Genomic DNA, 23642 nt, shown 5'->3' with positions numbered 1-23642 from the left:
GTGTATTAAAACAGGCCATCTTTCAGTCATAAAGTGTGTCAAATGTCATAGCTTGCTGAGCAAGACCGAAACACTGTGCAGAACAGGAAACTGTGCAGAACAGGAAGTTTTGTGCAGAGCTGCAGAGGCAGTTTATTAATAACAGGATGCGGATGTGCAGACAGAAAAAGCGGAACTAGGAAGACCAGACCAGCAACACATACACATTAAGTAAGGGCAGAGGTAAAGAAGTTGTTTTGACCGAAACTGTGTATGACGTGTAAGTTGAACAGAGTACCACAGTAACAGGAGGAGTGGGGGCTAGATGAGGAACGCTGAAATTATAAATGTAACAGATCCAAGGACGGCTCTTCAGATCTGCTAATGCTTAGCACCATGCACATCTCTCTTCCATGAAGATAATGATTGAATAAAATGATTATAAATACCTTGACCAGACTGAGTCACGTCTTCTCTGTCCAGTAGAAGAATAAAAGAACTGGGATCAATAAAACCTAGTCACTCACTGATTTCCTTTAATACCTCGTTCACAACGTGAGTGCCACTGTCACTTGTGATTTACCCTGGGATACCCCACCCGGGAATGATTTTTGACAGGAGGCCTTTTGCCACTGCACTGCTGTCTGCACTTTTTGTGGGGAATGCTTCTACCCACTTAGAAAACATTACTGCTACCAGGCAATACTTCTTTCCCTCGGCTGTTGTTTGTATTTTGTCATGGCCAGAAGGTCCTCACCGATCGATCTGCCAGTTTGGGTTGTGTTTGTGTGCACTTTGTGTGCTGTTTTCTCCTCTCTGTCCTGTGTGTGTATGTGTGTTTTCTTTGTTGTGATGTGGGAACATGTACTTCCGGGAGCTGTGGCACGGAACGGCAGCAGACCCGGGAGTAGTGTCCCGCACTGGAGTCGCCGGATGTGTGCTTAATCACTTTGCCAGCTGCTACTAATAATTTGCCGTCCCGAAGCAGACCTATTTAATGGTGTGGTCGGATGACAGCCAGCGCTGGAACATTGAGCTAAGCCAGGTAGCGCAGCTGTGATTTAGTGTTTCAAGATTGTGAACAAGAGAGTCTCCAGGATGCAGGGAACGGATTACAGAGTCGAACTGTTGCCTTATTTCCACTGTAAATAAATTCACCATCACTTTGCAAGGAGTCTCGTACCTGAGTCCTCTCATTCCACTCTCCATGACACATTTAACCTTTCTCCAAAATACATTTCACTCGTTCATGACGAGGAGCTGCGACTTTCACTTGGGCTTCAAGATGTCGATTTTGGAGCAGTTGCTTCTTTCTTAGTCAGCATGCTCACAGTCCATGGTTATATAACGCTGGCTTCACTGTGGATGGTGACGCTGGTGTTGCAGCAGTTTCCAGTACATGGCAGGGTTGAGCCTTTGTGATGGATACAAAGGTACTTTGTATCCATCACATCACATTGTCATCACATTTTTAACAGCTGGAAAGTTAATGAAACACATTTGATTTTGCTCCACAAAGTGAAATGAAACAGAAAATCACAACATGAAGAATAAAGAAATGAAACCAAAAGAGTAAGTTAGGTATGTTAAATTAGTCAAAACAGGTTTGACTGGTTGTGTCGGTGTGGGTGTGCACTCTAGTAGGTGTACAAATATCTGCAGACACAGAGGCATTGGCACAATAACCACCGCTCATCTTCATCCACACTTTAAGGAATCATGGAGGTTTCAACATTAAAGAAAATGATAGATGATTTGTGTCTCTGTGAAGAAGTTAAGGTAGAAAAAACAGGTCTCATCATTGATGGTAATGCTCTGTACTATTCTTTGTATTATACGTCCGATCCAAAGCTGGACCAGCGCTGTGGAGGAGATTATCCCGGATTCAAACATGAGGTCTGTCAGTTCTTTAAGACTCTGCAGGACTGTGAAGTCAATCCGTACGTCATCCTGGATGGTGGCTCAGGGCCCGAGAAGCATGAAAGAAATGTGTCTTCTCTAAAATATAAACTGAAAAAAGCAAAGACAATAGCAGAGACTGAGCCTGATGGCACTTTACCAGAGGCATATAATGTGTTACCACCTCTGGTCAAAGATGTCTTCATAGAAATCTTAAGAGAAAAAGGCATAGAGTTTAAACAGTGTTTAGGAGAGGCAGACCCTGAGGTTGTTTCCGAGGCAAATCAGAAACAATGTGCTGTGCTGTCCATTGACAAAGATTTTCACATCTTTGATGTGCACAAAGGTTTCCTTTATCTCGACAACTTTGAATGGAAAAAAGAAGAGGATGGAAAGATTCCTGCTAAGATCTACAAACGTTCAAAGTTTTGTGAGCATTTTAAATTGGACCCTGCTCTCATGCCAGTCTTTGCTTCAATAGCAGGAAATGATTATTCAAGATTAGAAGACAATGGTGGTTTTTCAAAGGAATCATCTTCACCTGGTGTGAACAGCATTAAAAGACTGGATGGTATGCTCGGCTTTTTAAGTAAAGTGAACCTGGATGACTTGAATGATTTACAGAAGAGAGAACGTGCTCTGAGTGAAGCTTTAAATCATGTTGGTAAAAAAGAGAACCAAACATTCAAACTCGCCATTAAAAAATATGTTAAACCAGAAAAAACAAGTTCTAAGTTGCCACCATGGGTGTGTGAAAAAGTTGAGCGTGGAGAACTCACCAGTTTCACCACAAGTGTTGTGGATCAGAAGACAATTCTGCTGACCGCACTTGTGGAGGACTTTTCACAGCGCAGTAGTTACAAAGCTGCTTACTGCATCAGACAGTACTTCTATGGACTGTTAACAGGAGGTGAGATGTGCACTGAATATGGCAGGGATGGAGAAGAGATCAAAGACGACCGTGTCCCATCAATACTTCCCAGCAGTGATGAACAGAAACAACTGAAACTACAGCGTCTGCATAAGGTACTGAGGTTAATCATTAAATATGTGTTTAATTACTCTGACAGGTAGGCATGTTTCTGTGGTACATGTGAGCATCTTATCTGTGGTACCTCTCTGTGCAGGCTCCTGAGGGTTTGCGTCGCAGGGTGTTTGAACAAGCTCTGCAGGTTCAGACTTCAGACTTAGAAAACATCCCCGACCAGCTGAAGCTGCCAGTCTGTGTGACTGTTTTCTGGTTCAAGAGGCTACAACACCATTCAAAACCTGAAACTGTCTACTGCCTCCACGCTCTCCTGCTGTGGTTTGTGTGTGAGCCCGATGGTCCAGGTTAGTCTCACTCGGTAACATTTTGGATATCTACAATGAAATGCATAGCTACAGATCACTTTATTGGGGAAAAGCAGTCAGCTGATGTGGTGTAGTTCAAGGTCCTGTAATCAGAGTTATTCTAAACAGATTTTGTGTGACAGCAGCAGCACTGTTGCTTCCACATCAGCCTGAAATAGAAGAGCAACTGCTGCTGGTCTCTGGTTCTGTGGCACCGAAACTTTGTCTTATTTTGTCTGTAGAGGACGAGTTTGAGAGGAGGATGAAAGCTTTAAAGGATGAAGGTGTGAGTAACTGGCAGCCACGTGTGGCTCATGCTTTCAGCCAATGGCAGTGCTGCATGAGGCAGAGCCTCCACCTGAACCAGCTGCTGTGTTCCCCTCTACCAGAACCTCAGTGTGCACGGTAAACCCAGACTAATGATGTGCTCCACAGATGTTTAACACACTTCATCAACTTTAACTGTGATTTTCTGCTTTGTCAGACTTTACTGTGGACCTGTCATTCATCGGCTGGCAGATGAAGACACGATTAAACAACTACAGAAAACACTGAGAGGAGAAAAGAAGGAATTATATAAAAATTTAAAGACCATTCTTAATCCAACAACTGCAGAAGACTGAGGAAGAGGAGAACTCGGATGAAGATTTCAAAATCAATCTAGACAACACTACACAAATTGTGGAAACAACTTTGGTTATTGTTGACTCTGCACTCAGAAATGTGCAGCTAGAGACTCCAGGAACAATGATCAAATGCATTCCAGGAGCACCTGAGATTGATGCTAATCTGAGGCTGTTGGCTAAATGTAGATTTGGAAAGATTGTAATTCACATTGGCATTAGGGCTGTGCGATATGACCAAAATCTCATATCCCGATATTAAGACATCTATCGTCCAATAACGATATAAATCACAAAAATGTAACGTTTTCTGTAAATTCTGTGAATCTCGGGCAGCTCGACTTGCGTGAAGTGTTTCCAGCTGGGCGTCGCGTACCTGGAGTCGAGTGTTTTAGCTGATGTATGAAACTATACATTTTTAGACATAGTCTATAGTCTAGATGTAACGGCCGCCGTTTTCTTTGTGAGTATTTATTACACAGCGTGCTGCAGGGAAAAGCCTGTTCTAACGTTTGAGTCTAAGGTTTATTTTTTTAGCACCTGATGGCTCTTTTTTGCTTCTCATCCGTAAAAACTCTGCATCTTATCAAAATAAACGTGATTCAGTTTATTTTGAAAAGTCTCAACAGGATCTTGAGCTTTATTTTGAAAGGTTTATGTGGAAAATAAACAAGTGGACACACCGTGGTTTTACCGTCGTTGTTGCTAACGACAAAGCATAAAAACAAGCGCTTGTCCGTCCGTAGTGTGGTTATATTAAATATAAGAGAAAGAGAGAACTTTAAGAGATTAATATAGCCACTACAGTGACCATCAAAACCATGAAAAAATATTGCCGTAAACAGTTTATTTTGCGACACCACGAAACAAACGATAGCGTAAAATGAAACGATAGACGTTTTTATATCGTCATCCGATATATATCGTTATATCGAACAGCCCTAATTGGCACTAATGATATCCAGTTACAGCAATTGGAGGTCACTAAAATTAGTGTTGCATGAGTTTTTAACTTTGCCAGAACAATGTCAGATACTAGCTTTCTCTGGTCCCCTCCCCAATGAGACTATGCTGTTAAACCGCTGTATGTCTGAGTGGTGTTCATAAAACAGTGTGAAATTCTTAGATAACTGGCAAACCTTCAGGGAAAACCCTGGTCTTATTGAGGAAGATGGCATACATCCCACTTTGCATGGTGCAGCTCTCCTTTCTAGATGTCTGGATGAATTTATTAAGAATTTAAACCAGAAAACAGAGTTAGGGTCTTACACCGAGGCTGTGACTCCGTAACACCAAAACCAAAACAGCTAAATGTGGTTTACTGAATTTATTATTTTTACAGTAGAAGTTAAGAACATAAAGAAATGCATTGACACAGTTTCAAGACATCGATGGCTTCCTTTCCTCCTCCCTCCTTTTGCTGAACTAAACCGAATCAAATTTAGCAGGATGAATTTGAAGAAAGCAGGAACATGGATTGCTGTCAGGTGTTTAATGAGCAGCTGAGAGAGGAACGAAGAATTTTTCAGGGAAATTAGATGGTATTTAATTTGGTTGTTGTGGTAACTGTTAAAACAACTTTATTAGTTAGTTTTATTTTTATTTTTTGGTCTTCAGTGTGACCATGTAGAGGTCCACAAATCTGGAATAATATTCAAAGCTCTTTAAAGATGCTAACATGTCTTCAAACGGACTCCAACACAACATTTGCACCTAACATATGTATGATTTTCAATGCTGTATAGCAAGGAAAACTTGTAATCGAGGTCCGATTATTTCTATGTGCCACTGTCTTCATATATAGTATTTTTTTATGTTAGAATTTCTAGTATATCTTTAGGGTGTTTAGTGATTTAGGTTAGTACAATAATGTACGTTGGCTATATATAATCTGATGATTGGGCCAAATGACTATTACAATCAAATTACTTCACAAATAAACAAACTGTTTCTCTGTGATTTGAATTTAGTGTTCAGCTTTTTGGACATCTTTTGGAGCACATTGTAAAATGTTTTTGAATAAAGTTACACAGATCAGCAATCTCTAATCAGACAGTTTGTTCTTGTTCCTGTCACGGCGTGTGAAGTTTATGAGAGAAGGACTTAAAATGCAGGCATAGGCTGTGATGCAAGTGAGCTTTATTTCAATAGGTGAAAACAAAGAAAAGCAACGGTGACAGAGACAGAACTAAGAAATAACCTGAACTGGGAAAACAAGTAAAGAAACCTTACACCATAACATGCAGAAGAAAAAACCTGAGATGATAACCAGAGGAACGCAGACAGACTGACGCCGAACACAAGAGAGCACACTGAATATACACAAAATGAGGAAACAGCACACAGGAGGAAAACACGGCTGAACCCAATAAACATGACGAGACAGGTAGGAAGGACAAACACCGACGTCAGCCACAGACTTTCAAATTAAAACAGGAACACACTGACTAAACTCAGAGACACCACACAGACAGAGTGCAGAGGGCACTGTATTGGAACTTTCTTTAGGTTATGTCAGGGGCGATTCTAGGATCAGAGCTTTGGGGGTGCTGAGCACCCAGAAAGCTGCCCAGCCAGGCAAGATAAACCTGTCTCTGTCAGTCCCTGCATCCTTAAATGTTGTCCCAAGTTCTCTCTGACTGTCACTTTGGTGCATTTAAACCCCTGTTCCTCCCTGTCCTCATCGTCTATTGTCTTCGTCTCCGTTATCAGTCATCATAATTTTACCATCTCTGTGCAAGTCTGCAAATTTCTTTATTAAATCATAAGATTCTTAAATTCATGAAGTCTCTCTGTGCCTGGGTCCTCGTCACAAAACATGACATCACTGTTTTGTACATTTTAACACAATTTAATCCCACATTTGTGAAAGAAAAACAAAACACTTTTTTGAAAAGTCTGTAACAAAACCATCAAATCTGATCAAGGTTATTTAAATGCTGCAAAAGAAGAATGGATTGGAATAGAAAAAATCCTAACCTTAATTACTGGGGGAGAATAATGAATGATACTTATAGTGAGTAAGAAGTAAACTGAGTGCATTTTTTGGACAGAGATTCACTTTTAATGTGTATGCATAATATAATACAGATACATAAAAATACACTCCCAAAACAGAATAAATTATTACAAATAAGTTATTACAAAATATTAATAAAAACTATAAAAATGGAGGCAACTTTGCCTGTGGTAGAATGTATACAATGTATGAAAAAATCTTTACTGCAGATACTAATTTTACTAATTTAATAATACTAATTTTGTGTTGTAAGATTTATGAGTGCTTTCATAGTGGTACTTAGGAGAGCTTGACATTTTTATCAGGTGGTGCGCACTGTAAAAACACTGATAAGGTAAGTGTATGTGTGCTTTTGGAAAACATTTAAAGCTGCAGTACAGAATCTTTGAAACCAGCTTAAAACATTTTTAGAATATAAACAGAGCATCTGCTTCTCTTTACAGCTCCTCACTCCACCAGGGCTCTGTTTGGCACTTTCTGATAGTGTGCAAATGTGATGTACATACTGTGGCAGTCATACAGACAACTGGAAGGTCCAAAAGTTGGCCTACCTATTACTGGCTGAGGTTTTAGTAGAGCTGTGGCTGAACCACATAAAAATATATCATTGATTTTAATCTCCCCAAACAATGATAATGTTATGTTGGAATGTTGTTAAAGACGGTCAAAAATGTTTCAACCCAGTTTGTTTTGTAGATTCTGTATAGCAGCTTTAATATAGGGAGAACACGACTTCCTGATTGTATGAGTAAAATCAGGTTTTTTTCTCTTCGTCAGTTTCATAGTTTCTGTTTTGCCTGTCACTGTTCCCTGTCTGTTTTCTTACCTGGTTCTTCCTGACCTTGTACTTTCTTCTCACGTTCCCCTCTTCCCTCTCTCCCTCTTTGGACTGACAATCATACACAAATAGATTGTATTCAATTAGATGAAAAATTACATTAATAGGAAAAAAATTTCTATTAAGATCACTAACAAAAAGCCCTCTCTCAGTGTACTTTAAACCAAAAGGCAAATAATCAAACCACATGAACATCTAATAAAAGATATAAACATTGAAACACTGATCCAACATTATTCTTGATTGATGGATCATTTGTTCTTACACTTTTACCTGAATGTGGCTGCTTTTTTGAAAAACTTCCTTATATCCATTATGAACCTGGCTGTCTCTCTGTACACACACACAAAACAGGAGTTATAAGGTTAATGGGCATTCAGTCAGTTAGCTAGTTAGTATCCATTTCAAACAGGACAGTGGTAACAACAGTAGGCTGCGGACAATTTAAAGTTTTAGATTTTAAATAGGCTGTATACATTTCAGTGGGAGCAACAGGACGGTCAAATGTCGCTGATTTTACTACAGAGCAGGACGGATTGTAGGGTAGCAAACATCATTGGAAAACACGCTTTCAACACTGCAGGTTACCTGGTGTAATGACTCCTATCTAACTATATAAAGAGTAACTGAAGGTTAAATGCAGCTAACATGTCCTGTTTTAAGCCAGGCACTTACACCTCCACTCTGCTGCGTCTCAGCCACCATCGCTCTGGCAGAAAGGGCGATAGAGCCAGAGTAGGGGAGAGGCGAGCTGGAACAAACCATTTTGGGAGGGGGGTTATCTATACTTTTGTTGTTAAAATGTTACGCCTCAAACAAGTACAGTACTGTATGCTTTTTATATTTTTAGTTGTGTGTCACACAAACAGCAAATGTTGTCAAAAAAGTAAGAAATCTTTGGGGGTGCTTTGATTCATTTTGGGGGTGCTGAAGCACCCCCAAAAATGGGCTAGAATCGCCCCTGGGTTATGTATTAATCACATCACTTTAGTAATAGTAGTAACACTCTCTGTGCTTAGTATAAAAGCTCACTCTTGACATCAGTTGTATGCATATGGATCACAAGTGGGGCCCAAGTTTTATTGCACCTTCACAAGCACTTCGCTCTTGAGGGCTCTGGACATCCTGTTGCAGAGGAGATGACGGTTGGTTGGAACTGTTCCTAGATTGAAGAGTTAAGGATCTGCTAATAATTGATCTGCTGTGGAATGTTCTTTGTTTGGGAGGTATAAAAGGGTTCAGGGTGATGTCTTTCCCTCAGAAAACTGTTTGGTGTTTGACCTGAACTTTTTCTCCACTGCAGTATTTTGTTGTTGTTGTTTTTTTTATTTCCTGTATTATAATAAACCCCAATTCAAAGACACACTCACCTAATGGTTGCAATTTTATTTGAAAATATAGATGATACAAATATGCAGCCAAACATTTGTGGACATGGATAAACTATCTGATCCAAAAAGCAGGAAGTGACACAGCTAGAAAATGAAAGTGTGTAACAGCTGAAGTCAAATGTAATGCAGAGTTGAATCTGCACTTGGATCCACATGTAGGGATCACATGAGTCCTCATGAAAGGGAGAAACGTTTCGTCACTCATCCAAGTGACCTCTTCAGTCTCAGCTGACTGCAGATTTCCCCAAATCTTATCAAGAGTACATTTGCATAATGACTGAAACCAATTCAATTCAATTCAATTTTATTTATATAGCACCAAATCACAACAAAAGTCGCCTCAAGGTGCTTCATAGGTACAGAGAAAAACCCAACAATCATATGACCCCCTATGAGCAAGCACTTTGGCGACAGTGGGAAGGAAAAACTCCCTTTTAACAGGAAACACCTCCGGCAGAACCAGGCTCAGGGAGATTTAAGTGTGTTAAATCTGCCTTTTGTGTTTAAGATTTCAATCTGGCGTCCAGTGTCTGCCTCCTGCCAGTACTCCTGCTCGATCACTTCACCCCGTGCGTCGTCTTGCCTCGACCCTAACTTCATGGACCCCCAGCCTCACGGACTTTCACACTTCCCTCCTGGGCCCCACGGTCCCATCCTGATTGTAAGCCCTCTACTCCTATCCTGCCTTGTTTCGCTTGCCTGCTTCCTGGCTCACTAGTAATTTTCTCCCCTTTCTGTTGCAGCCTCCCACGGTCCCGATTCCGGCTCCCCGCGTCATTTGTTTCCCCGGGTTTTTTGTTCCTCGTTTTCTCCTTTGGTTTTCCCGGGTCGCCTTTTGTTATTTATAATAAAGTCTATTATCCTGCTAGCACTTGAGTCCGCTTTTGGGTCCTTTGTGCACGTGCGCCTCGGCGCATGACAGTACCTTCCTAACCCGGCCAGGGAGGCAGAAGAACATCACATCAAGAAGGATTGCCAGGATTTATACATCGGGGAAACCAAACAACCTCTGGCAAAGAGGATGGCACAACACAGAAGAGCTACCTCGTCAGGCCAGGCCTCTGCAGGACACTCTTTCAATGATGAGGATGTACAAATCCTGGACAGGGAGGAATGCTGGTTTGATGGCGGAGTCAAGAAGGCCATTTACATGAAAAAGGAAAGACCATCTCTGAATCAAGGAGGGGGCCTAAGGGTACATCTTTCGCCATCTTACAACGCTGTGATCAATGGTCATGAGAATTTGCATAATTAAGATTAAGGAACTGACCTCCCAGCCCATTGTTCCTTCAGTGGACTGGTTTCAGTCATTATGCAAATGTACTGTTTATAAGATTGGAGAAACCTGCAGTCAGCTGAGACTAAAGAAGTCACTTGAATGAGTGATGAAACATTTCGTTAAATGTTCATTTACCTGTTACTACCACACACCAAATCTGGTCGTTGGTACTTGCTGGCTTGTGTAGCCTCTAGGTAACAAAAGCTCAACACTGCGCCTAGCATCCTGGAGCACTTCTGTTGTGTTTTGTATGTGTTTTGGAGTTTGTATGTGCTTCTGAGTTTTTACGTGTTTTAGAGTTTGTACGTGCTTTGTCTCTAGGGGCCACCATAAATATACTTTTATTTATTGACTCCAAATAAAATTTAATGAATAAATCATATAATACAAAAAACATCTATTCACATTTCAACATTTAACTATTTAAATTTTCATCTTTTTCCTTTTAAACAAATTTAAAGTGAAACAACACAAAACACTGCAAACCACAACACAATTATGGTAAATGGTAAATGGCCTGTATTTATATAGCGCCTTCACTAGTCCCTAAGGACCCCGAAGTGCTTTACATATCCAGTCATTCACCCATTCACGCACACATTCACACACTGGTGATGGCAAGCTACGTTGTAGCCACAGCCACCCTGGGGCGCACTGACAGAGGCGAGGCTGCCGGACACTGGCGCCACCAGGCCCTCTGACCACCACCAGTAGGCAACGGGTGAAGTGTCTTGCCCAAGGACACAACGACCGAGACTGTCCGAGTCGGGGCTTGAACCGGCAACCTTCCGATTACAAGGCGAACTCCCAACTCTTGAGCCACGATCGCCACGATCGGCACATATTGTAATTTATATTTATTAAATATATAATATATATATATATATACATATATTAAATATATATATATATATATATATATATATATATATATATATATATATATATATATATATATATTGTCTGCCTCATCATGTTTCCTGTGTTATGTTGTAAGACTCCAGTATGTTCTTTGTTCATTGTATTTAGGTTCCCTTCCCCTGCCTTGTCATTAGGTTCATGTGTGTCAGCGGTGTTCCCATGTGTTAATGTTCCCATTGTTGTTTATTGTGTCCTATGTGTCATGTTTCTGGTTGATGCTGTCATGCCTGTGTCTTGTCATGTTTTTCTGTTTATTTTGAAAGTCCAGTTTTCATGTCATTATGTTTGAGTTTACATTTCCTGTGCATCGTTATGTTCATCCTTGTCAGCTGTTTCCTCATGTGTCTCGACTTCCCCTGATCACCTCTTGTGTGTATTTAAGTCCTCTGTTTTCTATGTTTCATTGTCAGGTTGTCTGTTGGTATCCCTATAATGTTATGTCATAGTTTACTCAGTGTTCATAGTTTGTCATAGTATTTTCACTGACTGTCTTAGTCCCTTTTTTTCTGAGTGTTCACAGTTTTCTCAGTTTTCATAGCTTCAATCTTTTTCATGTGCCAACATCCAGTGTCTGCTTCTGGGTCCTGTAAACTAAACTTATCGGCGCACCCCGCCGTGACAAAGGGTGATAGTTACGGATTAGCTTACAAACACGTTTAACTTACCTAAAACGTGCAGCGGGGCCTCGGGTCCTTCTGTCGGGTAGTCCAGTTTACTAACGAACACCTCAGGCTGTCAGGTTAAAACAGTCGGTCGTGGTTTTGTAGCATAAACGCTAGAATACGCAAGTTTCTCCGTTACTGCAGCTGCCAGTCAAAGCTGTTATGATGTTACACCCCAATTAAACATCACCGCGGAAGGAATTAGAATCAAAATTATGGGAAAGAAGGCTCCTTGGACATAAATCAGCATGGTAAGAAATACTGAAAACAAAAGAAAGAATCTTTGGAAAAAATTTATCTGAGGAGATTAATTAATTTTAGTGTGACGCCAGTCCCATCCACTAACATGGTGGAGGTGGGGTTTATGACCTATACTGCAGCCAGACACCAGGGGGTGATAGAGACGTTTTTGGCTTCATTTTTGGGGAGCTGTCGCGTCATCCATGTTTTCTACAGGTTGAAACTCAGTTTTGTGTGACAGTTTATTGTGTTTTGGTAAGTGGAAAAAATACCCCAGATAAATAAATGACTTTGTGGACATGGTGAACATAGAAAGTTGAACAGGATCTAGACTGTAAACAGAGAAACTCCCTGGCTTTGAATGTTTGCATTGTTCATATTCCAAAGAAAGCAAACATGTAAGTGTGAGAGCTGAGCTGGGATCAGTGTGTTCGAACTGGCAGCTACAACAAGGTTTCATTTCAACAGTGATCTTTACTCTGACCAGTCTGACCAGTTTGAAAGGTTGCCGGTTCGAGCCCTGACTCGGACAGTCTCGGTCTGTTTGATTTTACAAATCAAATTAGCCTATTTTTTAATGGATCCTGATCGTTTTACTGTCTTTGTGCTTGTTATTTACTTTTTATCTAACTGCAGCTTCATGTCCTTCATCACTGTGTATATTTGCAAGGCGAACTCCCAACTCTTGAGCCACGATCGCCCTTTTGTCTAGATTAAAAAAATTTCTTTTTTATCTTTTGATAAAATTGCTGTCATCGGAGGACGTTTATGAATTAATAAACTAATTAACTGGTTGACCTTTCTTACATCTGAACACAGACAAACACACAGTGAAATCAAAGGCAAATCCTATGTAAATGAAACAGGAAGGAAAAGGGAGATATTTTCCAGTGTTGAGTCAAATGAACTTCACTGCCCCTCCCACCTGTCCTGCTTCAGGTGGAGTCCTGCTTCCTTCCAGGAAGCATCTCACCTCTGTGTCTGTGTCCAGGGCCCTGTTTCAGAAAGCCGGTTTAGAAAACTCAGAGTTAAAAATGATACTCAGGGTTGAGTAACCCCGAACTGTCCAACTCGGAATATTCGGTTTCAGAAAGGCTGATAACAATTAGTTCAATCAACCCGGAGTTGCTTTAACCCCAAGTTAAGCGCGCGCATAAAGCCCTGATTAGTGGAGCACAGATTAAGCGAGTCACCATGGAGATGGAGGGAAAGAAGGCGCGGTCAATGTATTTTACAGCGCTTGAGGCCGAAATTCTGATGGCAGCATATGCCAATAACAAGCAAATTTTGCGGAAAAAAAGTAACACAGCCTCAGCTGCAAAAGAAAGGGAGCATGCATGGCAAAACATAACCGACAGAGTCAATGCGTGAGTGTTAATTTAAACATTGATCTAGGGATTTCCACCCATTTAACACGTTATTTTATTACATTTCATTTTATTTTTTATTTTATACATTTTATTTTGTGATGTGATGTGAGCGCAGGTGCAACCCAACAGGCCCCAAACGTTCCTGGCAGCAAGTAAAAATTAAATATAAAAATATAGTCCAAACAGGTAAGGTGTAATTGTATTATGAGCCATAGTGCTTGGTCTGTTTGTCCTATGTAAATCAATTGCAGTTAGAGGCTACATTTATTTTCTTTCTGTAAGCACTTATTGAAATTATCTGAGCACATTACAAATACATATTTGCTTACTCGGTATGCTCAAATGTGACCCGTTATAGCCAACAGAAAAAAAGCGGAGGCCCGAAAAACAGGTGGGGGTCCTCCACCACCACCACTCACAGAGGCGGAGCAGTTGGCCCTCAGCCAAAACAGTGGGCGCCCTGTGGCTGAAGGCATCTCTGCGGGGACATCCTCTGAGTCAATAACCCCGCAAGACACAAGTGCCTACATAAGAGGTAAATTACTATACTCCATTACTATAATGAAATAATTTGTTAGTTTGAAATGCTACAGGGAACTATGTACCTGTACATTAATGCTGTGGAAAGACTTCCTGTTCACATAGTCTCCTTCATTTACTGAAGGAGCAATGATTGGAATGTGAGTGCCATCTATACAGCCAATCACGCCTGGGAACCCTGAAAATAAATGTAAAATCTAAGTAGTAGTTCAAGTATCACCACATCATGAATTAGGTTCTGTTCATCCTGATACCTGCAATTTTGTGGAATCCCTCTTTGATAAATCTTGTGGGTCTGTGACCGGGGAACACCACAAACGAGTACAGGAGATGTTTCAGTGCAACTGTCACATTCCTGACTGCCCGACAGACGGTAGCCTTGGAAACGTGCTCAGCGTCACCAGTATTACACAGAAAGCTCCCGTTTGCAAAAAAACGAAGTGCAATACAAATAATATGTACAGAACTGAGAGAATGTCCGCGGTGTGTCACATGAGCAATATAAGGCCTGAGGATGTTATTCAAATAAATTATAGATTGTGCTGAAAAACGGTAACGTTCACACAGAAAATCATCATGAAATGATAAAATGTCCAAACGCGCTCTAATCACTCTCTCCCGGCGGAGAGCTCTGTGGAGAATTTGGGCTTCAACATCTACTGGTTCTTCAAGGAAGGGGCATGCCATGTCTGACACTTCCTACAGTCAGGTTTCCGACAAAGAGGCGGAGAAAGTCAGGGTTAGTTGAAGTAAACCTGCTAGGGGGCAGGTTAGCTTCACGGAGTGTGTCGTCATAGTAACTCACTCAGAATTAATCTAAACTCGCTTTGTGAAACCGAAAACCCAGAGTTTTCGTTAACTCAGGGTATACTTACTCAGAGTTTGCACTAAACCGGCTTTCTGAAACAGGGCCCAGGTGTGGAGTGGAGCTTGTTGTTGGTGTCTCTGTGTAAAGAAACTGTAAGTTTGCTTTGTTTCCTCCTTTAACAGTTTGTCTTTAGGAACTTTACTGTTTCTTCAGCTCATGTTTGATTTCTTCACAAACACAACAAACTGTGTGTGTTTGTATTTCCGGTCTCTCCATTAAAGTCAGTGTGTAATGTTTTCCTGGCTAACATCAGCTGTGTGCAGCTTAGTTCAGCACAAATCTGCCGCTCCATAGTTCACGGTAACGGACTCACAGCTGGACCAACAGGCCGAGTGTGTCCGCCACTCTGAGCTACGTTCGTGTTTGTGTTCTTATAGTTTGTACTTTGTGAGTTCACTCAGAGCACGGAGGATGCAGCGTACGTGATGACGTTACAACCCTTTACCACTGTGATGTCACTGTGATGAATATTTACACAGGAGACACCTGCAGAGTTCTAACGCTAAGCTAGCCAGACAGCATGCTAACGCTAAGCTAACGTTAAGCTAATGCTAAGAGCTCTCTGTACAAATGAAATTTTTTTCACCTGGTCATTATCATGTTTACCATAAAAAAATGCCAGTGCTTTTTAGCATACAATCCTTCAACAGGAAGATAAACCTGAGTGTTGCCAAATAAAGAATCCTTAATTCCTCCACTAGTTTGCGTTTTTATAGTCTAACTTTTGGGATCAGGTTAAAAAAAAAAGTAAATTGTCATTCCTCTATACAGTGGCAGAACACATCTCACACCATTTCTGAGAAATCAGCTGGTCTCCCCATTGCGCTTCCTATAAGAGGAAGAGGTGTGCAGTGTTCCTTTCATAGACTTCAGAGGCAGAAGTGAGAACAGGGTCAGAGGATTAACTAGTTTCTGCTGTGAGTACATGTGGAGTGATTGTTTTATCTTTGCTTTTCCAGTTGTGTTTTCTAGATACCATATTTAAAAATTTTAATTTCATGATAAAGGAAATATGTATTCTTGTTATAAGAAAAGCATTCTAGTCATTTTTAGGGCATTTTTAGATAATTTGCCTGTTAAAACACATTTCATTTTATTTTGAAAGCTGAATTTTCTCCTTAAGCATCCTTTAGCAAGTCATGTTTGTACCATTGAACTATTTGTGCTTGATCAATACTAGGGTGTTGGTTTGTGAAAGACATGTTACAATAGCAACCCTGTACATCAGTAGAAGCATTACTGTAGCCTAAACTCCCTTTATACTTTCTACAGGTTCAAATAATCCCATTTTGTCCAGTTTTTCAAAGCTAAAGTGTAAGTGAAAGTAACAGGCAAATGAACAATAAAAACAAAAGTAAGTGGAAAACAACAGAGGGCAGAGTTTTATGGTTGGCAAATTTGTAGTGACTATGTTTTTACCAATAATTCAGTTCAATTTATATAGTGTCAAATTACAATAACAGTTTCCTCAAGATATAATAATAATAATACAATCACACAGAGAAAACCCCAACAATCAGATAACTGCTTATGAGTAAGAAACTCATGACAGTGGGAAGGAAAAACTCCAGTAGGGGCACACATATGCTGCAGTCGGTTGGAGATGATGGGAGAAAGACACAACAAAAGGAAAACTGTAAAAAACAGCCAGAGGTTAATAATGATTAATGATTTAATGTTAATTAGTGTGTGTAGTGAGTGAAAAACATGCATCATGGGAATCAAGGTAACTAAGGGAGCATTCAGGGTCACCTGATGCAGCCTTAACTATATGCTTTACAAAAAAAGAAAGTTTTAAGCCTTATCTTGTCATAGTCCTTGTACGTTAACCCAGGATTATTGTTATTATATATATATATATATATATATATTACTGCATGGTAACTTTGTATATTTGTCTGTTCATTATCTGGAAGTTTGATTTGTTGTTCTAAACAATATATATACGTATAAGAGTAATTGTTTTGTGGCTCACAAGAACAATTAGGGGCCAGGATGTTGGAGCTTAGACAGTTCAGGCCAATATTTTACTCAATTACGTCAGGCCATATTTAAGTATTTGTTATGATCTTTGAGTTTCTAGTTATAATCTTCATTATTTTATGCACGGTGGCACGGTGGTTAGCACTGTTGCCGCACAGCAAGGTCCTGAGTTCAATTCCACCATCAGGCCGGGGTCTTTCTGTGTGGAGTTTGCATGTTCTCCCCGTGTTTGCGTGGGTTCCCTCCGGGTACTCCGGCTTCCTCCCACCGTCCAAAGACATGCAGTTTGAGGGGTTAGGTTAATTGGATAATCCAAATTGTCACTAGGTGTGAATGTGTGAGTGAATGTGAGCGTGAATGGTTGTCTGTCCCTGTGTGTTGGCCCTGCGACAGACTGGCGACCCGTCCAGGGTGTACCCCGCCTCTCGCCCTATGACAGCTGGGATAGGCTCCAGCGCCCCCCGCGACCCTGGAAAGGATAAGCGGAAGCGAATGGATGGATGGATGGATGGATATTTTATGTTATAATGTAATATGCTGTGCTCCATAAATTAATCCTGCTTTGTTAATCTTTTGTGTTGTTGTAAAGTGTTGATAGATGTCGTAAAGGGGGTGTGTATTTTTTGCCCGCATGTGGGGGGGGAAGAGAGGTTAGGCTAGCAAGCAGGACGTGGAGCAACAGTTTTCTGACCGCCACCGTTTAATGTTGTTTTCGTTGTAACACAAAGGGAATGTAAACGGAGCTCCCACCAGAGGCATTTGTTTGTATTTTTCGGTTTTTATGGAGAATAAATGTTTTGCTCCTTTTTCCTTCGCCTCGTTTTTGCTACCGAAAGGCATACAAGCGATTTAACAAGAGCACGAGTCAGAAACTTTACGTCCTGCAGAAGCGGCAAAGAAGGACCGAAGGTTGCTGCTACAGTTTCATCATGTAGAACTACTTAGAACAAAGTCTTTGGGAACATTTGGAGAACACGTTTAGGAAAGTAACATCCTGGTAGAACATTTTCTTAAAGCAAAGCAGAGCTGCAACATGACTGTGAGGATTCACAATAATAAAGTAAGAATACTTTATTATTATGAAGACTAAAGTGCACCTTAATGCTGCCAATGAATACACATGTTCTTTGTGAAAGCATGAGCACAGCTGACATGCACCACACTGACCCCACTCGCCCCATTTCTTCATCCACTTCTTGCTCTTGTGCTTGAAATGAGACGCAGACGCAGCAAAAGTCAGAGGCTCTAAAATCCACAAAAAGGGGGCTTGTTAGATCAGGATATTGATGTGATCCATAGAAAACATGGATAATACACCACTTTATTTGAAGACATCTGTAGCACTGCCTCAGGATGTTTCCACAGACTCCTCTGTGCACCTAAAGAAAAGGTCAAAGGTCAGCAGCACATGTAGTTGGGACAATTCTTCAGTCGCACAAACTACACAATTATTTTCCTCCAATTAGGACTTTTCACTTGCAGAAATGGTCCTGTGTGATTTCTAGGCTGTGATATAAAAACTAGTTCCTAATGGCAGCGATTCACTCAGTAAACATGTGTTTCCTTCACCAACCTCACACACAGATCCAATAAGATCAGGAAGTGGGCAGTATAGTACAATATGTGTTATTTTGTACTGTGCTGCCCAAACTAAAGATCTGCTGAAGTGTTGGAAATGATTCAGATGTTTATTTTGGACGATACAGCAGAAGATCAGACATGAAAGTGGAGATAACACAGAAGACCTGCAGCAAAGGGTCAGAGGTCAGACTGGGCCACGTGATTCAACAATGAGCCAATGATCATCAAGTAGTGACTAAAGCAGAGCCCTGACGTTCTGACATTTATCACACAGTTAGAACAAATGTCTGCTGATGACTTCATCTCATGAAATGACTGATAGATGTCAATTCATTGATCAGCTGAGCTGCTGATCTTCATCGTGCACAGAAACATTCAGCTTGTTTCAATCAGTAAATAACTCCCACTACTCCCAGTTTGAACTGTTCCCACTCAAAATGCTGTCAGAACAATGATCATTGTAGAACTTCACAAACATCACGTGTTGTTTTCCACATGTAAGATCAGCAAACATACAGAAACTTCCTGTTGCCACACACGGCCTCTAAAATCTCTTCCACGCTTTCTGTCTGAAGTCCACTCTCTGTGTCGGATCCACAGGAAACAACAAGATCTTATTAACATGGTTTTCAATGTGTCTCCTTCCAAAAAGTCCAACCAATGAACAAATGTGTATATTTGTGGAGGCCGAACAAAAGCATGACACATTTGTCTGTTTCTATAAACTGGTGTCAAACACAAATATGAAGAGTTTCATTGACAGACTCCAAAATGCCCCCGCAGTGAATCACAGGGAAATCCTACAGTGTGCAGAGAATCTTAATGGCTCCAACATCAACACATCCACAATGTTGGATCCAGTTCTACCTCACAGAGTTACTAAGACACACCCTCTGCCAGCATTACAACAGCTCCACCTGCTTCACCTGCCTCCTCAGCCTCTGTACACCTGAAGAGAAAAGAAAGGCTCCAAAAGCTCAAATCTACAAAGGATTCATGAAGTTTCATCCAACAAGAACATGTTTGCCTTCCACAGTGTGCTGTTAGACACCACTGTACCTCTGCCATTTCAAAAAGAGCAGCTTGGGAACATTTTGGCTCCAAACACTTTGTGTTTAACTTCCTAATCTTTGTTTTCTTTGTGAACAACATCTGGAGCTTTTTGACTCATAGAAACATCATTTTGTTCTTTAGATGACAGCAGATTGGGACTGAATAATCAATCACTATCAAACCAATAAAGATGCTGATTTTACAGGAACTTTGTTGGAGAAGCTGGAAAGACATGAAACTGGTGGAGATCCCAAACCAGTTGATAGTGCTGATTATTCCAAATAAAGCTGTTTTCCATTTGAGATGACTTTCTGTCCTGATATATAATAAAGATGTTGTTGTTTTTGAGCCCCTGTATTAAAAGTAGATCCAGTTTAAAGTCAGCTTGAGTTTGATGTCTTTATGTCAAAGCTGCTCATGATGTTGAGCTGCTGATGGAATAAAAACAGGTAAAAATCTGCCTCAATATAAAAGCATGTAGTCCAGACTTAAATGGAGCCTATTGTTAGCTGAGGTCCACACACAGTGTTTGACAGTGTAAACTGTGTGAAAGGGCTGCTGGTGGAGCTCACTAGGATGAGCAGGTGACCATGTGCCACGAGGTGGAGAGCAGCTGGCCTGGCTTTGATTCTGACCACGCCCCCTTTCTCTCTCCCTCTGCTTTGCTGTCACTTATCTTCACTGCTCTGTCCAATAAAGCTGAAAAAGGCCCCAAATCAAAGAAATCTGCTGCAGCCTCTGAAATGTCTTCTGTTTCCTTCCCGACGGCTTTTTCACCGTCAGCCCATCAGACAGTCCAGCAGCATTTATGATGATGTCATGATGTTGAAGAGACTGCTATGGTGGCCTCCCATGACCCCCAGCCTCATCTACACTGAGATGCAGACATTTGAAAACAACTGAATAATAGTCCAACACAACAGTCTGTGTACAGACACACACTGAGCTTTCATAGAGTCAAAGGAGTCAATCAAACACAGCTAGTTGAGTCATTTCTTGTGTGAGTCTAAAGTGAATCTAGTATTTGAAAGTCCACTTCCTGTATTTGTTGTTGAAGACTTCTTCAGCTTCTTCTCAAGGACATCAGCTGCTTGTTTGGCAGCAGAGGCAGTTAAGAAGCTTCCTGAAAAACACTGAACAGTGAGTTCACTGTGGCATATGACAAATTCAGCTTTCTATGTGCAAATGTGTCTGTGTCAACCTTTCAAATGCTGTTGAATCCAAAACATCAGCGGCTCCTTGGCTGCTCACTTCATGCACTTCTGTCTTTGTGACAGTCCAATGACATCACAGCTGTTTCCACCCCCAGTGTCTCAGGACTGGACACCTTTAAACATGTGGAGGATCAAACAGCCGTCCAGCTAAACATACATGAAACTATCAAAGCTGACAATCATTCCAATAACATCTAATGCTACATATATATAGACACAGGACTACAAGGAAATGGCTCTCAGCATCTGGCTGTGGGAACAAATGATCCCTGTTTGTGTTCAAATTGTGTGCATGTTTTAGACGTGTGTCACATGTAGAAACACAAAAATGCCACAAAGATGTGTTTGACACAACTGTGCAGCTGTAAGTTGTTTCTAATGATTCATTGAAGCTCTTCTAACATTCTGGAGACAATCAGTCCATGAATCTGTTCAACACCACAACAATTTGACTTCAATGTGAACGTTTGCCATTAAATAACCTTCTTCATCCAGCTGACAAGCATCCTTCATTCTATGATATGAACAGTTCCTCCTGTTGATGACAAACCTCTGACATGATCTGCTTGAGGAGCTTTTTCATGTGAAGCTCTCTGAGCTCAGGGCTAAGTTGCTGTGTTTCATCTTTAAGAGCTGCTGCCTCCTCGCCGTTCTTCTTCTCCTAATGACACCATTTCTGCTTCAGATCTTTCACTGGGCCTAAAACAGATGAAGAGTAGATCTACTGCTGTTCACTGTTTGTGTCAATATGGAGAAATATGAAAGACAAACACAGCACATACAGAGAAATGTAGACAGAATGTGCAGCCAGTGCAGTAAATGGTCTAAATATCAGCTCTTTAGAAAATGATCCTGATGAACATGAAACTAACATCCAATGAGAAACACAGCTTCCTTGTTTCATGTCCAATAACAATAAATGAAGAGCTAATAAAGAGCTATTCTATTGTAAAATGCTGAGATGATTATTAGACAGAAGCCAGCGGCTCACCAAAAGCCTGCACTGCAAATCTATATGAAAGTAATCTATGCTCATATATGGCAAAATCCTTTAACTGTCACTGTGTTTTTCATCTGTGCTCTTGTTGGTTGGACAAGTTTGTAAATGACAAAGAGCTCAGTGGACTTTGCATCCATCAAATCCTGTTAGATGTTTGTTTTTCCTTCACAGCTTTGTGATGAAGGCTAAAGAACAGAGATATGAACTATTGCCAATATGAATCCTGATGCATGACGTGGGCACAGACCCACCAAAGCAACACTCAGCTCACCTCATTCCAGGCGCTTGTCTGCTGGAGACCATGAGCCTTGTTAGTCACACATTAGCACCGTGGTAGGAAACAGCCTCCATCATTTCATTAGATCTGAATTTGGACTGTTTCCCTCTGGATGAGAACCAAGTCTGTCAAATCTATTGATCCAACACAAACTATCAAACACATTGGCTCACAGTCAGATTGGCTTTGTATGGATGGTGTAACAGGGGCTGGGAAAGGATGCTGAAAGCTGAATATAATACAGAACAATAACAGGACATATAATCATGTAGAAACATGATCTTCAACAGGCACACTTCTATTATTCATGATCACAAAGAACTTGTGCAGCCCTGATATCAGCCCTAATATATGAGTGTGTTTGCCCAAAGATTGAAACAGCATCAACATGACAGCTGTAAGAAATCTTCTCTCAGTCTTGTTTGGCAGAAGATCCCTGCAACAAAGATTGTAGCTGAAAGATGACGTGTGTAAAGTTTGTCTTTGGGAGGGTTGAGGCTGTTTTTAGACCTTTGATAGTTTCAATCCAGTTCTGAAAGACAGAAATAAAAACAACATCATTAAGATCAGATCATGGAGCTGTTTCCTGCCTTGTTTCTAGCTTCACATTACAAGACTTTACTACAATAAAGATGCTAACATGTATCTGTAGCAACAACATCATTGAATCTAGAACAACTGGAGCCAAACCAGTGGCTCTGCTGGGATCACTGGTGAGCCAACACTTCCTTGTTGGATGCAGATTTCAGGGCTTCCTTTTGCTCCTCCGTTATAACTGTTCTCTCTTCTCAACACATGATGACACAAAGGAATCAGCAGTGACGAAGATGATGCTGAAGCACACATTTCACACATATAACAGAGCAGTCCAGTTACACACACCTCTGCTTGACATTAGGCCTCAAACAAAGACACAAAACACTAACTTGACTCTAAATAGAAGAAACTGGCAGCTTTTTCTGTTCTGTGCTTATATTTGACACACATGCTTCTCTTTGTGCAAACACACATCGCACTATAAGGGTAACCTAGCACACAATGATTGGACAGCAGAGTGATGATGCTGGGAGATCCTATACGAAGCAACACAGAAACACTGAGAACTTTAAACATTGATTATATTGAGATAAGCAGCCGACCCAGTCTAGATAAAGGCGAGCAGCTGGGACCGCTGCTGCACCAAAAACAGGTTTCAGTGTTTCCATGTGTGTGTGTGTGATGTCTTTACTTATACTGGTCAATAGACTTTAGTCAACACATGATTGAAAGGTGTTACACATGAAATAAAAACAGTGTTTCATCTTTATTCCTCTGAAGCAGCTGCATTATAACCAATCTGCTCCTTTGTGGCCTTTAAAACAGCTTAAATAACTGTTGTTATATTTGTTTCTGCTCCTCTTGGACAGACGACTCTTGAAAAGACATTTTTGAATTTCAACGTGACTTTAACTGGATAAATATGGGATATATAAACGTCTGCAACAAACTGATTCCAGCTTCTACCTCATGATAGGAATGTTTTTGTGGCTCAAGATGACCTGATATCTTTCATGATGGAGACATTTGACACATG

At 40.8% G+C, this 23642-nt stretch overlaps 2 protein-coding genes across 2 annotated transcripts in view; one reads left to right on the top strand and one right to left on the bottom strand.

Annotated features, from left to right (window-relative positions):
- LOC134620409 (NACHT, LRR and PYD domains-containing protein 12-like) overlaps window positions 1-23642 on the bottom strand; it is a 365684-nt gene that overhangs the window by 246302 nt on the left and 95740 nt on the right. The window lies entirely within an intron of this gene.
- LOC135932473 (protein asteroid homolog 1-like) overlaps window positions 1699-23642 on the top strand; it is a 31282-nt gene continuing 9338 nt past the window's right edge. The window contains exons 1-6 of the mRNA XM_065469957.1: window positions 1699-2904; window positions 3006-3210; window positions 3453-3615; window positions 3695-3725; window positions 9590-9742; window positions 10004-10276. Coding sequence (XP_065326029.1) covers window positions 1699-2904; window positions 3006-3210; window positions 3453-3615; window positions 3695-3725; window positions 9590-9742; window positions 10004-10276 — 2031 coding nt within the window. The remainder of the gene's footprint in view (window positions 2905-3005; window positions 3211-3452; window positions 3616-3694; window positions 3726-9589; window positions 9743-10003; window positions 10277-23642) is intronic.

The sequence above is a fragment of the Pelmatolapia mariae genome, linkage group LG3_W (assembly GCF_036321145.2).
Source record: "Pelmatolapia mariae isolate MD_Pm_ZW linkage group LG3_W, Pm_UMD_F_2, whole genome shotgun sequence".
NCBI classification, from domain to species: domain Eukaryota; kingdom Metazoa; phylum Chordata; class Actinopteri; order Cichliformes; family Cichlidae; genus Pelmatolapia; species Pelmatolapia mariae.
The sequence above is the reverse complement of the archived record's forward strand: the minus strand, read 5'-3'. Positions and strand labels throughout refer to the sequence as shown.